Source organism: Buceros rhinoceros, unplaced genomic scaffold (genome assembly GCF_000710305.1).
Source record: "Buceros rhinoceros silvestris isolate BGI_N320 unplaced genomic scaffold, ASM71030v1 scaffold11381, whole genome shotgun sequence".
In the NCBI taxonomy this organism is placed as follows: domain Eukaryota; kingdom Metazoa; phylum Chordata; class Aves; order Bucerotiformes; family Bucerotidae; genus Buceros; species Buceros rhinoceros.
In genome coordinates this window covers 41,616-62,660 of record NW_010394855.1, presented here as the reverse complement: position 1 = coordinate 62,660, position 21,045 = coordinate 41,616, and the positions used below count along the sequence as shown (strand labels likewise).

The following is a 21,045-nucleotide window of genomic DNA, read 5'->3' as shown; positions in this document are numbered from 1 at the left end:
ACAACTCTTAAACAAAACTCCCTAATATACTATTAAGGAGGAATATTATGTATTTTATTTCCCTTTCATAAATGTAAAATATGCTCCCTACCTGCAGTTAAGTGTGAATGGTCTTGGTTGATGCTCTTATTCTGCTGAATCCCTCAAAATCGTAAAGCTGTGATGAGGTGAATTAAAACCAAACAATAATGATGAGGTCAGAAACAAATGGGGGAACACCCCCCTACCCGTCTTTCCGAGATGGAAATTTGGGAAGATACCTTTTAAAAGGAATGTACGCTGATGTGTTGCAGATTCCTGAGGACTGGTTGGCAAGGTTTTGTGTCTCAGAAAAAATGCATAATCTTGATAGGATGGACACAGAAGACCACCTTGCCTAAAGTGACTAAAATGATTTTGGCAGGTACGATTATTATAGAGTTTATGCTTAATACTTCAGTTTCATTTACTGTTCTCTTGTGTGTTTTTGTTCTATGAAACTTACAGGCATTTCAGTAGGACTATGGAGGAGTTGGTTCACGATCTAGTCTCAGCACTAGAAGAAAGTTCAGAGCAAGCCAGAGGAGGTTTTGCTGATACTGGAGATCATTCTCGAAGTGTGTCTTGTCTTCTAAAGCGACAGGCAAGGAAAAGGAGGGGACGAAAAAGACGTTCATTTACCACCCATCATCCCTGGGAGACTGGTCACTGCTTAAGTGAAGGTTCTGATTCCAGTTTAGAAGAATCAAACAAAGACTACAGGGAGAATCATGCGAATAAGAAAGACCACAGTGACTCTGATGATCAGTTGTTGGTCGCTAAACGTAGGCCTTCCTCGAACTTAAATAACATTAGAGGCAAAAGACCTCTGTGGCATGAACCAGATTTGGCTGTTGACAGTTTGGGAAACAGAACTTTGCGCAGGAGAAGAAAGGTAAAACGGATGGCAATAGATCTGCCATCAGAAGTCTCTAATGCATTGACAATAACTCAACAGCAGGATAACAGCAGAGATCAAGAAATGGACAATAATAATAAATCATACCAGCACCAAGAATTTTCCAAGAGCAAAGTCAAAAAAAGAAAAGTAGCTGCAGCTCGACAAGGACCGGAAATCTTGGATGAAGGAGTAGTTATAGAAAATGAAGAAGTGAACCAAGCAAATAAGGACAAAATGGAGTATGAGGAGCAAAAAGGCTCAGATGAGAACATGAGTGACAGGTTATTCTTTCTCTTCCTTTTTACAGAAACTGGATAATATTTGTTTGCTTTTATTAGTGTTGCTCACATGGGACGTCTTTTGGATTTTTGTTTAAAATGTTAACATCAATAGTATCTGTTTAAACGAGTTACTCTTAATATTTTTTTCATGTCTACTATTTTCAATTTAAGGTAAGGAATTCAGCATAAAATAGATTCATACAGCAGAGGAATAATCAAGAGAACAGTTTCTTGAAATAATACATTCTAATTGGTTCAAGATGAAGAATGACAGAATATACAAATGATTTATAAGATTTTTTGGGGGGGTTATTTCAACTGGTGACAGTTCTGAGACAAAAATTGTTTTTCCAATGTCTATACATTGGTACTTTGGTTGTTATCTCTATTCATCAGAAAGGTTGTCAGTGTTTAGAGTCACCATTTAGATAGTATGTTCTTACGTGTCATGGGTATAAAAAGTCTGCAGGTTGTCAAGGATATATATCATTTACGAAATGCAAAAACTAATTTACAGTTCAGAAACACCTGAGCTTGCCATTAGAAAAATGGAGGAATGATGACCCTTTGGCAGTACTCCTCATCCATCCATTCCAGACAGCAGTCGTACTACAATGGTAATTGTTTCTGAAGTACTATTTTGACAACACAGTAAGGAGTAAGTCATTTTTTCACCATGCACAAGGGATGTTACCTGCTGGGCCTAATAAGCTTGGTTGTGTTTATTCCATGTGCCTGGTTCTGAATGCTGGAGTGTCAACAAGAAAGACTCATATTAAAACATAAAATTTTGGTCATTTGCTTGACAGCAGTGGTATCCCTGGATTTTCTGTAGGCATTTTACCTATAGCTGTGGAGCCTTTTCCTTACTGGAGAAGTAGAACTGAGGTGCAGGGAGTACCCAGGGGTTTTGACCAAAGCAGACAGGTTGGATATTGTAATAACAGCAGTATTGCTAAGTGAGTAACTCCAGTTATTGTTGGAAGAACTCTTCCAAGGCTTTCTATTACATACTAGTTTTGTCCCTCACCCGCGAGCAATAAGCAGCGGAAAGAGCTGAATGAATCCTGAGTCTTAAGGATTGTTCCTGAGGTCTTAATTACTAGAGCAGAAGTAGTCCTTTGGGGCAGCCAGCGTAACTTCAGATATCTCACTTTGACGTGCAAGATGGGAGTGTGTGTTGTGAGGAAAACTTTAGAAAGAAGACTTCCCTCTACTTTGATGGTACCGGGAATCTGTTCCCCCACATTTGGTACCTCAAGACAGATTGTTTAAAGTATCCTTGGAGCTAGGAACCGTTGCATGGTTTATCACATCTGTAGTCTTGTCACTTTTTTATTTATAAAAAGATTCTCTGTTATGCTACAAGGTTCACTATCTCAAATTCTGTACATAATTTTTGGGTGGAGAAAAGGATGATCAATATGAAAATCTTCTTGTAGACTCCTAAACCTGTGCTACTTCCAGGTCAGTCTGAATATCTTTTTATTTTTTCACAAAAGAAGTGTTACTGATCTAAAAATTCATCTTCCTATTCAAAATGCTTAATGTTTTGTTATACCGAATGCTGTCATTTTTCAAATCATTCTTCAGATGTTTGTTTCTGGCCCCAATAAATGGCCGCTAAAACTATTCTCATCTTCATGTGCTCATGCACATGGCAGAGCGATGGTCTGTCATTCTCCCGAATTTCTTGCAATGGTTGTCTGTACCAAAAGGTTTGGAAACCACTGAATTAGAAAATTTCCATTCCAAAATGTGGTTAGCAATCCATCATATCTAAGCCTCTTGGGTGCGTACTGCGTTTGAATAATTTTATCTCATTTTAAACTAATTTCACTTAAAAGCGATAGTACCTCTGTTGTTTGAAATCATACAGTCAGAAGAATCAGAAACAAGTAGCAAACTCTGTTCCTAAGAGTATGTTCTAAAAGTAGAAGCTGAGATTTTTGGAAGGGAACATGAGCTTAAGACTGCACAAGATCTGGAGAGCTAACAAAACATCTTGGATAAGACTTGTGCTTCAGCAACACTTGCTGGAAGAGGAAAAGTAAAAGTATACAAAGCTGCTCTAATTTTGAACGTTTTTGTGCATACAGTTTAGTAATTACTCAAGATTAATTTTTTAGAAGTTCAGTTTTTCAAAACAAAACAAAGCCAGTGAGTTCTAATGGGATCTCAATTGTTTGGATCTAAAACTGGTGAGAAGTTTTCAGTGTATACATGATATTACTTCAAAATAACATATATTTGAAGTGCGCATTAAAAATGCTAAGTGACGCTTCTTTTGCAGTCTTTTATCAGGGTGTGTTCAAACACAACAATGACTTCTTTTTAAGTGCAGGGTTCAGGATCAGTAGTAGACTTCAAAATCTTAATGTCAGCATGTCAATGATCCCAAAGATGGATTGCTGTGAGGTTGGCTTTGAGCACTGGAAATGAGATTTTTGTGATCAGAGCCCATCCTTTGCTCATTCTCTCTTATCCTCAACGCTTAGCATCTTGGCTAGTTTTGGCCACATGTGGCTGTGCATGGAGGTCTGGATGATACTAAATTCCTGCAGGCTTTGGCAGTGGTTTGCGTTTAAGTGACTAAATAGAAGAGATCTGTGAAAAAGAGCTTGGAGATGCCCCCCCACCCACTGGCCTGCCAGCCACCGTGAGTACAGTGGCTGGTCAGTTCTTGGGGGTAGGCTTGGTTGGTCAATTGAAAGAGAGCTGGGAGTTGCCCGCCTCCCCACTGGCCTGCCAGCCACCGTGAGTACAGTGGCTGGTCAGTTCTTGGGGGTAGGCTTGGTTGGTCAATAAAGGTCACAAGTCTCAGATGAAACCAAAGTATAGGACTGGTTACTAGTAATAATAACTAATAATAAATATTACATCATCTTTGTTTCCACAAATGTATAAATAAAGCTGTGAAAGCTTTTTGGATAGCAGAGCTGTTCCTTCCCAGTTTTTGCTTGCAGACCCTGTTTTACAGGACTAAAAGGAACCTGTGGCTTTTTTCTGTTTCCTGGAAGTCTTGCTGGGAGTGGAATTCTCATTACAAAGTAAAGGAATTAGCAATATACAGTGCAAAATTAAATTAAAACTGGAAACAAATTCCATCAAAACACCTTTAGTGTACTTAGATATTAATGTATTAATGGCAGAGGTTTTGAATTTATTCAGTGAAATGACTGCCATGTAGCAGTTATCCTGCCTGTAATCCCTCTCCTATTTGACTGTGGTCTGAGGAGAATGAACACTTTTGCTGCCATGGGTATGCTGCTGTTATGGCTTCATTTTGTGGTGTTTATATTTTTTTTTTTTTAAATCAAAACATTATTATGTGTAACTTCTGAAATTTCAAGTGGTTATGTTTTCATGAACTGGCTAACCCTTCGGTAAGAATTACTGCACAATTAAAATATCTTATTTAAAATTTTTTAAAAAGGAAAAAAGCAAAAAGACTTTTCTCAAAACTGGAAGTTTGGGGGGAACAAATGGCTAAAATACTGGAGTTGAAAGGATTTCTGAACTTTCATGTTTAAAAGCACAGTTAAACAATGATAGGACATGAAGAAACTAAGAAGACGAGATGTTTTTTCTTCAAGGTGTGTGATGTAGAATTGTGCCCAATGAAATACAAGGACAATAAAGCCATCTATGTTGTAATTAAAGTGAGGATGGGATGCTTGAGAGAAGGAAGTTACTAGGACTTGCAACATTAGGAAGTACAAATTTTGGTTGCCCTCGTGAAAGATGGTTCCATTCTCATTATGTGCCTGTCATCTTTCTTCTGCTTAGAGCAGTTGTGCAAGTGCTGAAGTCGGTTCCGATTATAAGCAATACTTTAATATAACAGTAAGAATATTCATAAGTGGAAGATATGGCAAAGATTAAGAAAACTTAATCTTCAAACACAGAGCTCTGTGTGTGTATATATATATTTTTAAAAATCACTGCTTTGTGTCTCTTGATGCCATATTGTGTTTCAAATCCTGCTGGGATGCTTCCCAAAGGAAGATAGAAACCCCAAACACAATTAAACACAAATTAGACTACATTTATGTAATTCATATTACTAGCTTTAAAAAAAATTGAAGCTTATTTTTGTGAGAGATTAACACTTAAAAATAAATATTTTTCCTCAGTGTCCTGTAATTTATTATGAGAAAGGAACTAAAAGTATCTTTAAGCCAGTCGAATTCAAGTATAGGACTGCATGTATGTTTTATAAGAGTAAGTGTAGAATGGTAAGAGACCTCAACTTCTTGTAAGTAGCTTGTATGCAATGTTGAGAGTAGCCATAGTATTTGTAACTTGTACTTGAATCCTGTGGTGAACCGAAGCGATTTTTTTCTTTTTCAAATTGTTCTACGTCTCAGTGTAAGTAAAATGTGATTACATCTTGGTGAGAATATTACTTCCTTAGCAGAGCTGCTTGTGCTGACAAAAAATTAAAAGGTTTACAAAATATCCTTTCATGTGAAATTCACCAAATTGGTGGTCTGTGTTATTAAAACAGTCTGTTTTACTATGTAGGGACACTGAAATACTGTTTTTGACAATGTGTATACAGCAAAGAATAAAATACTTCACCTATTGATGTCTTTGAATTTAGAGAGAAATGTATGCATGTCGTATACACACGTCCTAATTTTAAGGCCATGATGGAAGTCACAGAGAAGTATCTGTACCTTGCTTTTTTTGGTTCTTGTTATGATCATTGATTGCACTTATTTTCTCTAGGGTGACAGTTATTTTAATTAAATTGGCTACCTTTCTTATAAACTTTCTTTCTCCCTGAGTGATATGCTGTGAAACCTTAAGCAGTGTCTTTTTCCAGAATATTTGCAGATGATGTTCAGAAAGGTAATTTGATTTTCATACTCTTAAATTTCCTGTGCTGAAGGAAGGTTTAGGCTGCTTTTGATTGAGGCTTATCCTGTTTTATTGAGCAGTGGTGTTCCAGGATCAAGCTGAATTGTACAGCATAAGAAGGGCTGTGACCATTTGATGCTAGCCAATAATAAAATGCAACAATTGTCAGCACCTTGTTGTAGTCACATCTGGTTTACTGTCAGGGTACCATTACATTCCCGTGGTTTTATGTGCCAAAAATAATGTGCTTTGTAGTTAATGCGAGTATGATATTTGCAGTTTGATTAAAAAAAAATAATTCTATTTTCTTTTTGATCTCTGTTGGGCCTAAGTTCAATCTGAGCTCAGCCTTGTCTCCTTAAAATTGTACGACTGAAAGATCAATTGGTCTTTTGATCTGTTTGTTTCTTTCTCTTATTACAGTGAATCCAGCAGTCTGAGCAGCAGTGATGCTGGTTTGTTTACCAATGATGAGGGACGACAAGGTATTGAAACAATCTTTCCCTTCTCCACCCCTTAAACCACGAGTTGAAATTCTGTGAGCTTTACAAGTTATTTCACAGGTTAATTACTGTATTTGAGTTGCTATTACTATTTTAATGACGTATGGCTTTCTGGGTTCTTTGAAATGTCATCAGACGGTGTCCTGAATCCATGACTTAGTCAAAAACGATCTTCAGGAGCAGCCTCTGTGATATTATAAACTTGGCTGTAAGTTGAGCATCTCCAGAAGATCATCAGTTCTTCATTTGCTCGAATTTTCAGACAGGACTCTGTGATCATAGCACTGCATCTGACACCTATTTCTGAGGTGGCTTTTTTCTTTGTCTTCCAAATTGGTATAGCAGGGTTTTATAGTTCTTTTTCATTCAGTAGTTTGTTTGAAAAGTTATTAAAAGTTTAAGATTGGCATTAGAAGGTAAATGCTGTTTAAAGTCTCTCCTTCTGAAAAATGTTTCTTTAATACTCAGTGAAGATTCAAAATTTTCCTTTGGTATGCATAATGTCCTCACGTGTTTTTATATGATAAAACTATTGAGAATGCAAGTATAAGATTGGGTTTTTTTCAGCCTTAGTGTTTATTTCCTTTCTCAAGTGCCACACAATTATTTGTATTATGCTGACATCTTAGAGGCCAGCTCCTGGACTAGGAGCTTGCTGCCTGACAGTATACAAATCTGAGGCAAAAAATAGTCTCTTGGGTGATTAAGACTTGGGTTTCTGTTAGTAATTTTGAGTTAGTGGTAACGGAGACTACTGGAGTGTGTACAGGAAAATAAATCCATTCCACAGATGTAGGTTAAAGGAACGTGCAGGATTTCTTTATTTTCATTTTTTCTTTCCTTTTTTCTCTAATACGTAATTCAGTCTCTTCTGTTTGGGGTTTTTAACCTTCTATTTTAATGCTAGAGCGGGGAGATGATTTTTCAGATTTAGAACAGAGGTGTCGCCTTCCTTGCTCAACAGTACATAAACTACTACTACATCCACTACATAAACACCTACTACATAAACTGCCCCTCTCAGTCTGAGTATCTGTTTTCAGCTGTGCTAACACATAGCTTTTTGGAAGAATTTAGGCTCTCTTTAAGAGTTTAGATCAATATTTTAACTTCAGTATTTCACTACTTCAAGTATTTCAGTATGGGACATGTCAAAAAGATGCGCTCTTCCCTATATTAATTTCTTGTTTGAATTGGAATTTTTTTAACATTTTTCCTATGTATTTATATGTAACATAACTTATCACATTTCATAATTACATACATTTTTGAAGTACCATTCCAATATATTTGTATCAATATTTTTGTCCTTAAGTCCCGAACTAAATTATTTAAATCTTTGAATACTATCGTTGAAAACATCGCAGTTATTTTTTGTTTTTCTTATATATCTTGTGGGTGGAGAAAAGGGGAGGGATGGGTGAACAGTGCGCTTTCGCTGGTATGGTGGTACCTTTTTTTACTGTTGGCTCTTTACTGTGGAGCTGTAATTCTTATTTTTACCAGTTCGAGGTTTTTTTTTTGAACCTTGATTGAGTTTGATTATAATTTTTGAGCAGAAGGCAGTAGCCCTGAAATAGTATTCTAAAATATAAAAAGAACAACATAAAGAAACTTAAGGATATTGTCAGGACAAAACATTTTTTTTTAACATCTAATTTCAGCTGGTTATTTTGTGGGTGTGCTCAGAATAGCATTAGCTTCACCCTTAATCACTGACATTCTTGCATCTGCGTTCTAGCTTTGGTTTTGTAAAGACTTTTCCATGAAAGCACTATCAGAGATCCTCCTGCAAAACCCAAATGGTTTATTTTCTAATAATACTTATTCACCACCCCAAGAAAATACTAGTAAATTTTATCTTTGTACCCCTGTTATGAAGTGAGATGAAGTTATTTTATCTCTGTAAATTAATTTATAGTTGAAGTGAGACACGTACAGAATTGAAAAGGAAAGAAGGACAAAATGAATCTGATAAAAGCGAACAAAAAGGCTAGGTGAGAGAAACAAAGCTGGAAGAGGGCAGGATGAAAATGTATTAAGGGAAGAGCTGGATGATTTTGATGTCCGATTTTAAAGGTAGACTTTGATTCCTGTCCTCCCAGTGTCCCTCTTCCAGGATATATGTTCAGAACATCAGCATCTTGACCTCATTTGTAGTTCAAATTTTCTGCACTTCTGACTTCAGGTTTCTGCTAAGTCAAGTGGAGAACCAGAGATTGATTAATGCTGCCTGGTGAAATACTTGGTTTAAATTATGTGCCTGCCATCATTCAGAAGTTTGGGTAGCAGAGGACAAGAGGATTCTGTTTTCCAGGGCAACATTTGTTCATTTTCTGTCTCTGAGATTAAGAACCATTTATTTGTCTCCTTTATTGCAGACAAATACTCTCTATAAAACCCTAATTAAATCCCAAAGCATATTTGTCCTGCTTGACAGACATTCTAGGAAAGAAAGTGATCGAAAGCAGCGATTCCTTAGAGCAGTTGGCCGGTCAGTTAAGGAGTTGAGTAGTTCGTTCTGACTTTTGGAGTGCCTGACCTTGCAGCTTTTAACATCTTTCAGAAAGCAAATGGGAGTAAATTCTACCACAGTAACTGGACTCTTCTGTGCACAGATTATCAGAAGAGTTTCAGCTTCTATAATTTGATTAAAGAAAACCAGGTGTAGCTGTAATTGGGGGTAGTAGTAGGGGGTAATTCCTAGGTATATTTTAATTGCCATCAATTGCTATGATAAAATAAAATTGTGGGGACATGAAAATCCTGTGTTCTAATACATGGTGTACCATCTAGCTTTTTCTAAAAGCCTCTGTACCCTTTTCCTTTCCGGCCTGTCTCTGTTCCAGACTCGTAGCTTGTGTGTTTGATTTGTCTTGTACCAATGAAATCCACATCTGAGCCTAGCCATGCTTGTCCAGTATGGATGACTTTCCAAGTTATCCTGACACTTGCGTTAGGTCATGTGAGAGGGCAAAAGCAGCTCTCTCGCTGTGCTCCATTCTACTATCACGCTACCTTGTGGCGGAAGTGATTGGTGGTGCTTGATGCTTTGCAATCAGTGTGGCAGATGCTGTTCTTCTCTGAAACACTCTGTACAGTTAGCCAGCAGAAGCTTAAAGATCACAGAAAATGCTCAGGGCAGGTACAGTCAGTGAATGAGATAAGTGCTAAACTATTTTCAAAACTCAAATTCTTATGGGTTGTATTTTCAGTAGTGTCACCTGCAGCTTGAAGACACTTTACAGGCCTGCTTTACAAAGGCACTTTATAAGTTAAGCTGTCAGCTGTAATGTTATTGACACTGCTTGAGATTATTGCTGTTTGGGGTGGGGGAGGCAGGGGGAAGTCAACTTAAGTTGTAAGAAGTAAGTATATTCTTCAATGAATTTTATAGCGTGGTTCTGGCAAGTAAGACATACTCTGTGTTCCTAGTCCATCTACCCCTACTAGTACACTTGGGAACATCCCAAGTTGGCGTAAGAGCTCTTAAATCATGACATGCAGCACTCGAAATGTCCTTTAGGATCTAAGCAAGTAGGAAGGAAAATTATATTAATAAACTGTTAAACAGTTAAATTTGGAGAAGGTCAGGGAATGTCAGTGTTCCACTGTGGATGTGGCTAAGCTTTTAAAGATAGCTGTTCGTTATTTTATGATTAAACATATATTCATTACTGTGTCCTTTATGAAGATGACCCACTACTGACTCAGTGTACGAGATTTCCATCCTTTTGTCTTCTCTAGTGAGAAACTAGTTTAGACCTTGTGTAGCATGGCAGTAGCTGCAGGTATCGGGGTGTCGTTCTCCATATATAAAAGAAATGGAATGTGCAATGCCAGGTGTAATCAGCACCAGTTTTGAGCTGTTGTGGCTAATTAGTTTATAGTCTTTGCAGGTGAAAAAGAAATAATAAGTTGTATTTGACCTGAATAGCTGAAACCCTAAATATTGCATGTGGATCGCAGTGATAGAGATGAGATCACGTCATACCCTTGGTCTAATTTATTAATGGCACACCTGTACAGTTGTCCTGCTCCAGAGCAGGGTGAGATACTACATTGGATGGGAAGGGCAGGAGGAGACATTAATGTGAAGTTTTCAAGCTTGCATCAGAAGAACAAGCTGTGTAAATTTAAGCTTGTTCCTGCTACCTCATTTGTCAAGGTAACTTTGTAGAGCATGAAGAGCAAGATGCAGTGTGCCTCTGTGGGTAGGTAACTTAGGTTTCTGCTCTCCTGAACCTCCTTTTATGTGTTAGAGTGAATCTTCTAGTGTCTCCAAATGATTATTACAGCAGTTAGCTGTAGGATTTTTTTGGTTTTTTTACCTAGAAAGAGGCACACTGATCATGGAAATGAGACTAGCATCCTTGGGTACTTACAGCCTGTGTGCTACTGCTCTCTGGATGTAAGCTGATGGAAAATGAAGCAGCACAGTATCAGGTGGTGTTTACAGGACACCGATTCTGAGCTGCCTTCACAGCAGCCTTCCAGGGTAGGTTGTGGTTGTTACAGGCAAACACACGTACAACATACGTGTCTGCTGTGGAGGGTAGTTTGGCCATTTTGAAATACAGGATAACTAGGAAGTGGGTTAGAACTTTTCTTTGTGTGCAGTGGAAAGTCTGTTTGTTATATGCATCCACTGTTTTAGCTAAAATAAGATCCAGGTGAGGCTGTTCCGCTATTCTGAACGTGCAACTGGTGGAGGTGCAAATGGGTCTGTGTCCAGAGAAAAAGCGTAAGAAGCCCACATAAGTAATTTTCTGAATTTCTTAAAGAGGAAGGTAAGTAATTTAGCATGAACGAGTGACTAGATAAATACAAGACGCAATAGAACGGAGTGAAAATTAGGAAACAGTAACTGGGCAAAGGGGAAAGCTTAAAAATGAATAAATAAATAAAGCCAGGAACTGAAGTGCCTTGAAATTTTAGAATTGAAGCTGACATTCCTGAGCCTTAAATTGATTTTTTTTTTTAACTGATCAGTACAGTTACAATTGAATGTAAATTGCTTTGAAGTAATTCCTTGAAGCAGTAGCATTACCCACAAACAAATTTATTGTATTTTAAATACGTGGCTAGGAGAGTGCATGGGCTCGGAGATCAGTTTCTGGGGGTCTGGAGGTTGTTTTACTTTTCCTGTGGCTTGGAAGAATATGGTAATTTGATGTAGTCTTCTGCTGAATCAGCGTGCCTAAGAGGAAGGGAAAGTGTAGTGAATCTTTTGAAGTATTTTGAAGTCAAAAATGTTGCTTTGAATTTTTAATTCTTTTAAGTTCATGTTTGCGTTGCCTTTTGAGAGCTGCAAAGTAGGATAAAATGTAAGCTTCTAGTTCCTAACCTGCTGAGCGAGGAGGCCTCTCTGTTATGTTATCTGTATGTGTGAGGTCAGGAATTGATTAAATACAGTGGTCTTCTCTGAGTCCTTCTGAAAATGGCATCCCTTCAAGGCCCAACTGGTAAACAAAATACTCTGTGGGTGCTCTCAACCTGGGTAAGAATGGTAATAATAGGTTTTTGCTCACCTTAAGGTGCAATATAATTGAAAGTAGTCAAAGGATTTAGATTTGTATAAATTGCACAGACCAGGAAGCTAGAAACCAGGTGTATCTCGGTTGTGCTGTTGTGGGAAAAGCCTACAAGGCTCAGATCTTAACTCTGCCTTTTGCAGTAAGTAACATAAGCACCTAGGCAAGCGTATAATAGCATAACAGGTAAGATGTCTTAATGGATAGTTGCTTAACATACAACGTTGCCCAAAAAAGAAAAGTAATTTTGTATTTTTTCCCAAAGAACTATTATTGGGCATATAGCAAAGATGGTAGTTTCCTTCCATAGCAGCTGTTTGCTGTACTCTGTAGTCTGCCAACCCACTCTTAAATTCTAGCTCTTTCTTCCAAAGCTGCATTGCGTACCTCCTACAGGCTACTTGAGCCAATTGTGAAACCCAGTTGCAGAATTCTGTGCTTACTTTCATAGCTGAATTATGTGTAACAAATCGTCTTTTGAGCTCCTGATGGTCTTTTTTTTTGACAGGGTATCTAGCGATCTCCTCTTAGGACAAAATATTCAGACAAAGTTTATCTACATTAAAGTTTGGAAACAAAACAAAGGAGTTCAAACTTAATTCTGAACCACAGATCAATCTAATGTAAAGGTGTGATTCTCCCTCCGCCACCGCTGTCTCTGTTCAGTACTCTTAGACATCCTCCAGAGAAACCATACCTGGCTGTAACAAAACGAGGGTAGAATTAAGCATGAACGCCTTTGTGAAATGTCGTAGCTATAAATGAGGATTAGAATAAATATGGAGAGTAATCCGAAATGTTCCATGAACGCAAAGAAACTGAAACCTTATTTGGACCTGTGTATCTCTTTCCACCTCTGTTTTCTCCTTCTGTCTAAAAATTCCTTTAGCCTCTGCTAATCTTGCTTTTAGTAGTGATCCTTAAGGATATAAGGATCACATTTCACCTGCAAGTGACCAGTGGGGGACCTTAATTATACTATATTTTCTGGAAGTACTTGTCCTGATGATTCTTTACAGCCCTCTTTCACTTGTGCTTGGTCTTGAAGCATTCTTTTCATTGTAACAGTTTATTTGGAGAAAGTGTGTGGAATTTTATTTTTTTCTTAAATTTTGGCTTGGGTTTTTCATTATTTGTATTTTCCCATTGTGGGGTTGAGTAGCAATGAAATTTTACACAAATGCTTTTTATTCTTCAAAATCGTACCTAATAGATCTTGCATTTGTGTCTTGCTTGGTTCTGCCTAATTAAAAATAGAAATGCCAAACAAATCACTTATATTCAGAAATAGTGGATTAGATACTTTGAAGTAGAATTAAAATATACAACACATACTTTGAAATCTAATTTTAGGGTGTAAGAAAGGAAATTTTCCATGTCTTATGAAGGTTTTTTCTGATCAGCTGTAAACTCCCTGGTTTGTATAAAAGAACATATTTTAAAACAATTTATTTTTAGTTGTCTGTTTATGAGCTAAGTTTAAGATCAGATTTTCAGTCTTGTCTTACTTTTGACATTAAACCTGGGTATTTAAATACTACGTCTTTAAATATTGTCAGTAAAAATGACCAGCTTTGTGGTTTAATGCAGTATAATTCTCTGTCACATGATACTGTCAGTTTTCATTTAAAATCAACTTTTTCAAAACTTATTTCTAAATGAACTTAATCAGATTAACTTCATTTAGTCACATCTGTTCATGATTGTTTTCCCCCTTTACTAGCCATACAAATCATGAAATTAAGCTAATTATATACCATTATCAGCTGCAAAGAACTAGTTTCATAGTTTTATACCTTTTAATTCCCTGCAGGAGATTAAGCCTTGTTTTTTGTTAATACGTAAAGTGCAGTAACTTAAATGGATTTCCCTGCAGTTATTGCCAAAGGATTAACTAGTTTATTATTGTTTTTCGCTATTGTAAATTGGTTTTAAAACATTACATTTTATGTGGTTTCATTGATGGCAACGCTTGTCATGCTATTGAGAAACACTTTCTAAACAGAACTGTTATATACCAGTAATTGTTATACAGCTATAAAGCAAAAGAAATAATTGTCCTGTCAGAGTGTTTATTGATGGTAACATCTGCTTTTTATCTTCTCTGCTCCTCCTTCTTTTCTGGGGGGCTTGGGGGGATACTGCCCTCACGCAGGTGATGATGAGCAGAGCGATTGGTTCCACGAAAATGAATCTGGTGGAGCATGTGGAATTACGGGCGTCATTCCGTGGTGGGAACAAGACGACTCTACAGAACTGGAGAGAGAATTGCCTGATCCAGTCTTTGAAAGTATCCTAACTGGTACTTTCCCGCTTATGTCCCGTTCCGGGAGGAGAGGTAAGTAGCAATCAAGCAAACGCAAACTGTGGAACGATTTGGCTACAGTAGGAAGATATCTGTACATTGTACAAAATATGTAAAATGTTGACAAGGTCTTGGAGTTACCAGTTTGTTTCCTTGAACTATTTAATTTTTAGAAACAATTTTTAAAAAGACCATGATTAGGAAAGTCAGAAAAAGCTGGCTCATTTTGATAGCCTACTCTTTTATTTGTTGTCTCAGTGTTTGCATTGAGAATTATTTAGCATTATATAAAGCGAATCTTTAAATTTTGTTCCTGGCTTCCGTGATAGTGTTTAGAATTCTGTAGAAGTTCGTTAATTCAGTGGTTGGGAAGACTAGTGTGACCATCTGCTTTGCTAGGCCATATCATTTATCAAGAAGAGGGAAGGATTTCTTTAGAGCAAGGATTGAGTTTGTGACTTTAAAATATCAAGTATTTTTTTCTTTAAAATACTTGAGACAACTGTGGATCCAGTGTACCCAGTGGTAACTTGTACCAGTGTTAGGTCGCAGTTACAGGTAGGAACCCACTCTTGTCTAAAGATTGAAGTTGTCAGACCTCAGCTTGCTGCCAAAGAATTTTGTTGCACCTTCCCTCTGCCACAAGGATCTCTTTCACATTCAGTTACAGAACTTTTATGTGAACAGTGGTCAAATTGCTTTTAAACTACTTTGAACACTGAATTGCATTGAATTCTTTTGTGAGGCTTACTTTCCAAATGCTTGGAATTGTTTCTGAGGACTTGGTCTCTGCATATTCGCCAAATTCAACATTTTCTAGTGCTAATGAAGTTGTAAGTGATTAAAAATCACTTTCTTACTGTAATTCAGTATGTTCTGCTTGTGCAGTTAGCTGCACATAGAGCCAGGATGGTAGTAAGAATAGCTACAGAAACATCCATTTTCATGACAACTAAGCATTTCTCAGACTTTTCCCATTCTGTGGTCTTTGCTTTCAACAGTACAGTGCTGGACAACATTAAGATGTTTTTGTTTAACTGAAATCACATTAACCGTTTGGTGTGGAATGGTGAATTGTATTTGTTATACAGTATAGGAAATATTCTTAAATCAATTTGTAATTCTCTTTTTGTAGGCTTCCAGAATAGATTTAGTCATCTTCATGGAATGCCAGCAAGAAACATAAAAAAGGCTTCAGGAAACCAGAATGCATTGGTAGGTGGTTTTATTATTGTAAGCTAATGCACAGTGTTCTTAGAGGTTTTTTAAAAAGGCGTATTCTTCTCATGGTTGTTCCCTAATGTGGTAGGTAGGTAATGGAATGATAAGACTACAGTGCCGCTGCTGCCTGAGATTGTTTGCTTTTTTTCGTAGTTAGACTCACAGAGTCGTTTTCGCTGGAGGAGACCTTTAAGATCAGCAAGTCCAACTGTTCCCCCAGCACTGCCAGGTCGCCACTAGATTATGTCCCTCAGCACCACACTTCTATGTCTTTTAAATAACTCCAGGGGTGGTGACTTCACCACCACCCTGAGCAGCCTATTCCAATGCTTCACAACCCTTTCTGTAAAGAAATTTTTTCTACTTTCCAACCTAAACCTTCCCTGGTGCAACTTGAGGCCTCATCATGTTGCTTGTTACTTGGGAGAACAGACCGACCCCCACCATCCCACTGCAGTTCTGTTGTAATGGAATGTTCGTCTGAATGGAAGAAACAGTCTGATACTCTTTCTCAGTACTTACTTTGAACTGAGTGAAGGAAAAGGTTTTTGGGGGTGTTAATTTAACATTTTTAGTGTGTATCTTATGTCTATATGAAAACATTTCTCTCCTCTTCCAATGAAAACCAAAGTTCTTTTAGGCTTTTCTGATTCTGAAAGCATTCTAGGATGCATTGTGGCACAATTCTGATTTATTTATTTACTTATTTATTCCTCCCAAAAGTCTGCTTTCAAAAATCTGTCCTTTTTTAATTTTTTTTTTGGTTGACTTCTGTGTGGTTAGAAGAAAGAGTATAAACAAAAAATCTGAAGGAAGTTAGTGATGCACCTTTCATAGACATCATGCACTCCTTTGGACCGAAGCTGTTCTAAGGCCATGAGTACAAATAAGAGGTGTTTGGGGTTTTTTATTGCCCTCAGCTCTAGGAGCAATACTGGTAAGTGAAGGGGAAAAAAAATCTAACTATCCTTGCATTTTTGGACAATCTAATAATTTAATTTTTCTTACAGCTTTTTTCCTAAAATAAGATTCTAATGAATTTTTAAGAATTTGTTCTTTGGAAGAGGGCATGAGGAGAAGAGAAACTTGACTTTTTGACTTAAAATGTTAAAATGTATTCCTTGTAGCATGGTCATCTTTCTTACCACAATAGGGTGTGGAAGAGGAGAAAAATGTGGGAGACTCTTTATCACTGTGTAATAAGTGTATCCAGCACGATAAATACTGCAACATCGATGTTCTTTATTATTTGAGAACATTAAACGTTTTCAAATTTTAATTTGCCTAAACCAAATAAGGTGCTTCTGGGAAACATCAGCGCTATTATGTGAAGAAAATAGAAAGGCACTGTTAGAAATTTACCTTGTTTTGAAGAGGAAAGGGTTTTATAATTGAAGTCCCTGTCCAATAATTGCCATTTGGAGCTGAATAAGATGCTTTAAAACCTTGGCCTGTGATCTCTGCTGTTAGTGGTCATGAATTAGATGAATGCTATCTAGTTCTTGGTTTCCTATCTACTTATTTTTATTTTTGGTTCAGTGCTTGCTTGAGCATATATGGGATTTGTAGCCCATTTTCTAGGCTTATTGCAATTTCACTCTGGTATTTTATAGGAGCTATTATAACTGATAGGTTAGCTTCATGGTATTGATGATACATGGCTTAACTACCCTAAAAACTGCCTTTTCCTCTAAATTGTAAAAGGTGATTAAATTTCAGTTGATGAAGATATACTGTGAATGTGTAGATGTAATAAAAAATCCTAATGTTTATTTTCTACTACGCTCTTTGGATTGTCCTTAGGAGCCCTTTTTGTCTTCTAGTCGTGATACCTCATACATAAAGGTAGCATTCCTGTTCTGTTTAAAACAAAAATGCTAGCTGATCTACTGAAGACTGATAATTCACTTACCTCTTGTTATTAAATATATCATTTACATAGTGTTGTGAAACAAGGCTGACGTGTGAACGTGCCTTCGAGGTCACTATGTTTAGACAGGAGTGCATATGTGGGATGGGAGTGCAACTGGCTCTTCAGATGCGGTTTTCTGACCTTCTTAGTGACTATTTATGTTTGTGGGCACATCTGCTGCATCTGTCTTTGCAAATGTAGCTATATAAGCCAGAGCTCATGGGCTCCCTTTTCTCAGTGATTGCTTCTTAAAGAAGCAATCTTTCTTAAAGAAAATCTTTTTCTGGATACTTCAATCCAATGACCAAAAAAAAGTCATTTAATAGCTGTGACATCTGATAACACAGAACAAGAAGTAATTACTGCTATTAGATGGTAACAGTGAAGGAGAGCAAGAATGCTTTTAGAAAGATTAATATCCTGAGGAAAGAACACTGCAGACTCAACTCATTGAACAGAGTTGTGGTGTGACTTCATTCTTTTTTAACAGTGAGGAGTCTGTATCACTGCTTTCACACAGACTTTAAGGGAGACAAAGTTAAAACTGGAGTTTCCTGCTGAGACAATACCTAAAAGACACACATTATATCCTATATTCAATCTAAGGATGTGTAGTTTGTATCTAGGGAATGTGAGTCTGTAGTTAGCCCTTTGCATACAGTCAAAGTGTGTTTAAACATTTTGGGAAAGTTTAGTTGAAGGCTCACAATTAGAGCAGCTAGTGAAGCCTTGAAGAGATTACTGGTTTAGGGCAGCCAGAATGAATAGCTATGATAATACCTGGATGCATCGTCACCCTCTCTCTTTAATGCCCAACTGCTTGGGTGTTTTCCTGTAAGAGAAACATCAAGCTAAGAGTGTGATTGTTGCGTGCTGTATACCGAGGAAACTACCAGCTCACATCACTGTCACACCACAGTTTCTAGAAGCAGTGGGAGGTAAGAGCCAGAGGAAGAATGGTGCTCTTTATGGACCAGTTAGTGAACTGTAATTTGAAGTAGTCACAGCTGGCACTCAGACTCTGTCCACATAGTCTTCCTGCATCTCATTGAGTTGGTTAATTTGAACAAACTCATGGGTCATTTTGTCATCAAGTGTTTTCTGCCTTTGAGTCAAAACACCTCTTTTAATGATCATACAACACTGGACAAGAGAGAAGAAAAAACCTAACATGCAAATACTGTGAGAATGCAGTTAGTTATACAAGACCTGATCACCTATTCCCAATGCCCACGTTCTTTTGTGTTAGGCAAAAGTTCTACAGTTTAGAAGTACTGTGCCATGAATGAAACACTGATTTCTTAGAAGGAAAGCTTTGTTTCATCCAGTCTTTCTTCTGTATGTGTTTGTAGACTTTCATGTCATTTATCCTGTATTTTATCTCTGTCCTTTCCAACAAATTACCTGTGAAACTTTGGTATTTAGGAGAATAAAATCTGAAATCTAATCTTATAGATGTACGGGAAATGTGAACATTTATTTCTGTGATGTGGAATACTAGATGAACTCTTTACCTTCAATTAAGACCATCATGCTTTTCTCGGATGGATTCTGAGGAGATCACAAAAGCCCTAATTATAAAGAAAATGAGTTGTTGATTATAATTAGTGAAAATAGAACATGACTACTTTTTTGCTTTTCAGAATGTTTTGCTTTTCTTTTTGAACAATTCAGTTTTTTTGAATTGTGAACAACTTCTTTTGTTCACAATTCCTCCATATAAATGAGGGAAGGTTTTAAAAGCCAGTGCTGCTGTCTTAGCTGTTCCTCGAGTGGTTCCTAGATACAGTTCCTTCCCTGAGACAGGGAGAGAACTTGTAGGGTTTTGTTTGAGGACTCTGACGTGTCGTCTCTTCCTGCCTGGATTCCCTGTGTGGGCTGGAAACTGGGAAGTGGTTTCACTGTGCTGAAGTGCAAAAACACATGACCAATAAAAAGGATGCTTTCTTTTAGCTTTGCCAGTTTTTCCATCCATCACCTTTGTGTCATGGAGTTTGATTTCATGATGTTAAAGTCTTGCACTCCTAGGATTTTTTTTTTGTTTTGCACAGCTGAACTATTGAGCTTGGCTATACATGGTTGTACGTTCTTTTAATATTTTTTGAATAATTACGTTTCCAAGACCTGTTATCTGAAAGTGTCTGGGTATTCCTGTCAAATCCTGTGACGCTTTTTCAAGAGTTCAAAGATAAAAGAGCCTTTCTCAAAAAATTGTTGTCAGATAACTATTACTCTATTGATGTGAGGAGAAAAGATGTATTGAGCACTCTAGCTTTTTGTTAACTCCTTCCAAAATGTAAACTCAAGTCAAACATTTCTGCTTCTAAGATCTTTCTGACTGAGGAAACGGAAAAGTGTGTTCAGAGTTTTTTCTTGTCAAGGTATTTTGGAAACAGAGTGAAATGGTATTAGATAAGAAAGCTTGTTAGATACCCGAGGGATGTTTCCTTAAAGAGTAAGTTGGTAGTTGTTTTTATAGTATTGGTCAGAAGCCTCTTTATGGATGCTCTGCAGCTTTTGGGAAAATGCTGCTTCTCGAGATAAAGTTGGTTTGGTGTTATGGTTCCATCTGATGAAAGAGTAGAAGCTTCTTAGTGACTTCAGTAATTGCTTAGCATCCTTACTCATCACAAGAATCGTAATTATACTTCTACAGTGTTTTACAGTAGGTCAGTATTTCTCAGAGTGGTTCTCACCACTGGTAGTACCAATGGTGGCACTCATACTTAAGGCGCACTTAACTCTGATAGAGCACTACAGTTGGTGGATTGGTTTTGTCAGTATAGTTGTCATTTTTACAAAGTACTTTGAATTCTACCTATTCTTTGAGATCTGAATGGTTTAATAAAGTCTGCCTTACAAACTGTTTGTAATCAGTAACAGTTTGTAATCTGCGTTACACTGCAGTGATTTTTGTGTCACTTGTCATTATCTAATGAAATTCTTTGATTGTCTTGGTGGCATCAAACCAGTAAACAGACACAAGTAATACCACAGCGTTTGTCTCATTTGAACCTGCAGCTCATTAGCCAAAAAGGAGTTACAGGTAACTCAAATACAAAATATTTAGATTTCAACAAATCTTAAGGGTGGTCAGTGTTGTTATTAGTTCTGTTACCTAAGTGTAAACTCCCTCTGCCATAATAAAAATAGCTGAGAAATCCTCTGCTGGTTTGTAATAGTTGTAAAGGCACTAACTGGTGAAGGTGAGCATGTGTTCATGTTGTTCTTCTAGATCCCTTATCTTGTAAATTAGTGTGTAGTCTTGAATTGTCCTAGTTTCATTCTTACAAAATGTATGCCTATCAATTTAAAAAAAAATAGTTTAAATGTATCAGGCTTGTAGAGGTAACAAATGTACTTTATCAACAAAATGAAGATATTTGGTAGGTAAAACTACTGAAATATATTCTGTTTATGCAATAGAGCTTGCAGTGGTTTTTCTTGGTGTATTTCAAGTGCTGTGGTGATTAAAGCAGACCTTTAAAATATCAAACGTTATCT

General features: G+C 37.1%; 1 protein-coding gene across 1 annotated transcript; it reads left to right on the top strand.

Annotated features, from left to right (window-relative positions):
• Positions 1-493: 493 nt before the first annotated feature.
• On the top strand, positions 494-15,623 carry GPATCH2 (G patch domain containing 2; the record flags this gene model as incomplete). Its single annotated transcript, XM_010145355.1, has 4 exons — positions 494-1,200; positions 6,490-6,551; positions 14,259-14,441; positions 15,544-15,623. Coding segments are annotated over exons 1-4 (1,023 nt in total), but the record flags the coding sequence as incomplete, so codon positions are not given.
• Positions 15,624-21,045: the final 5,422 nt, after the last annotated feature.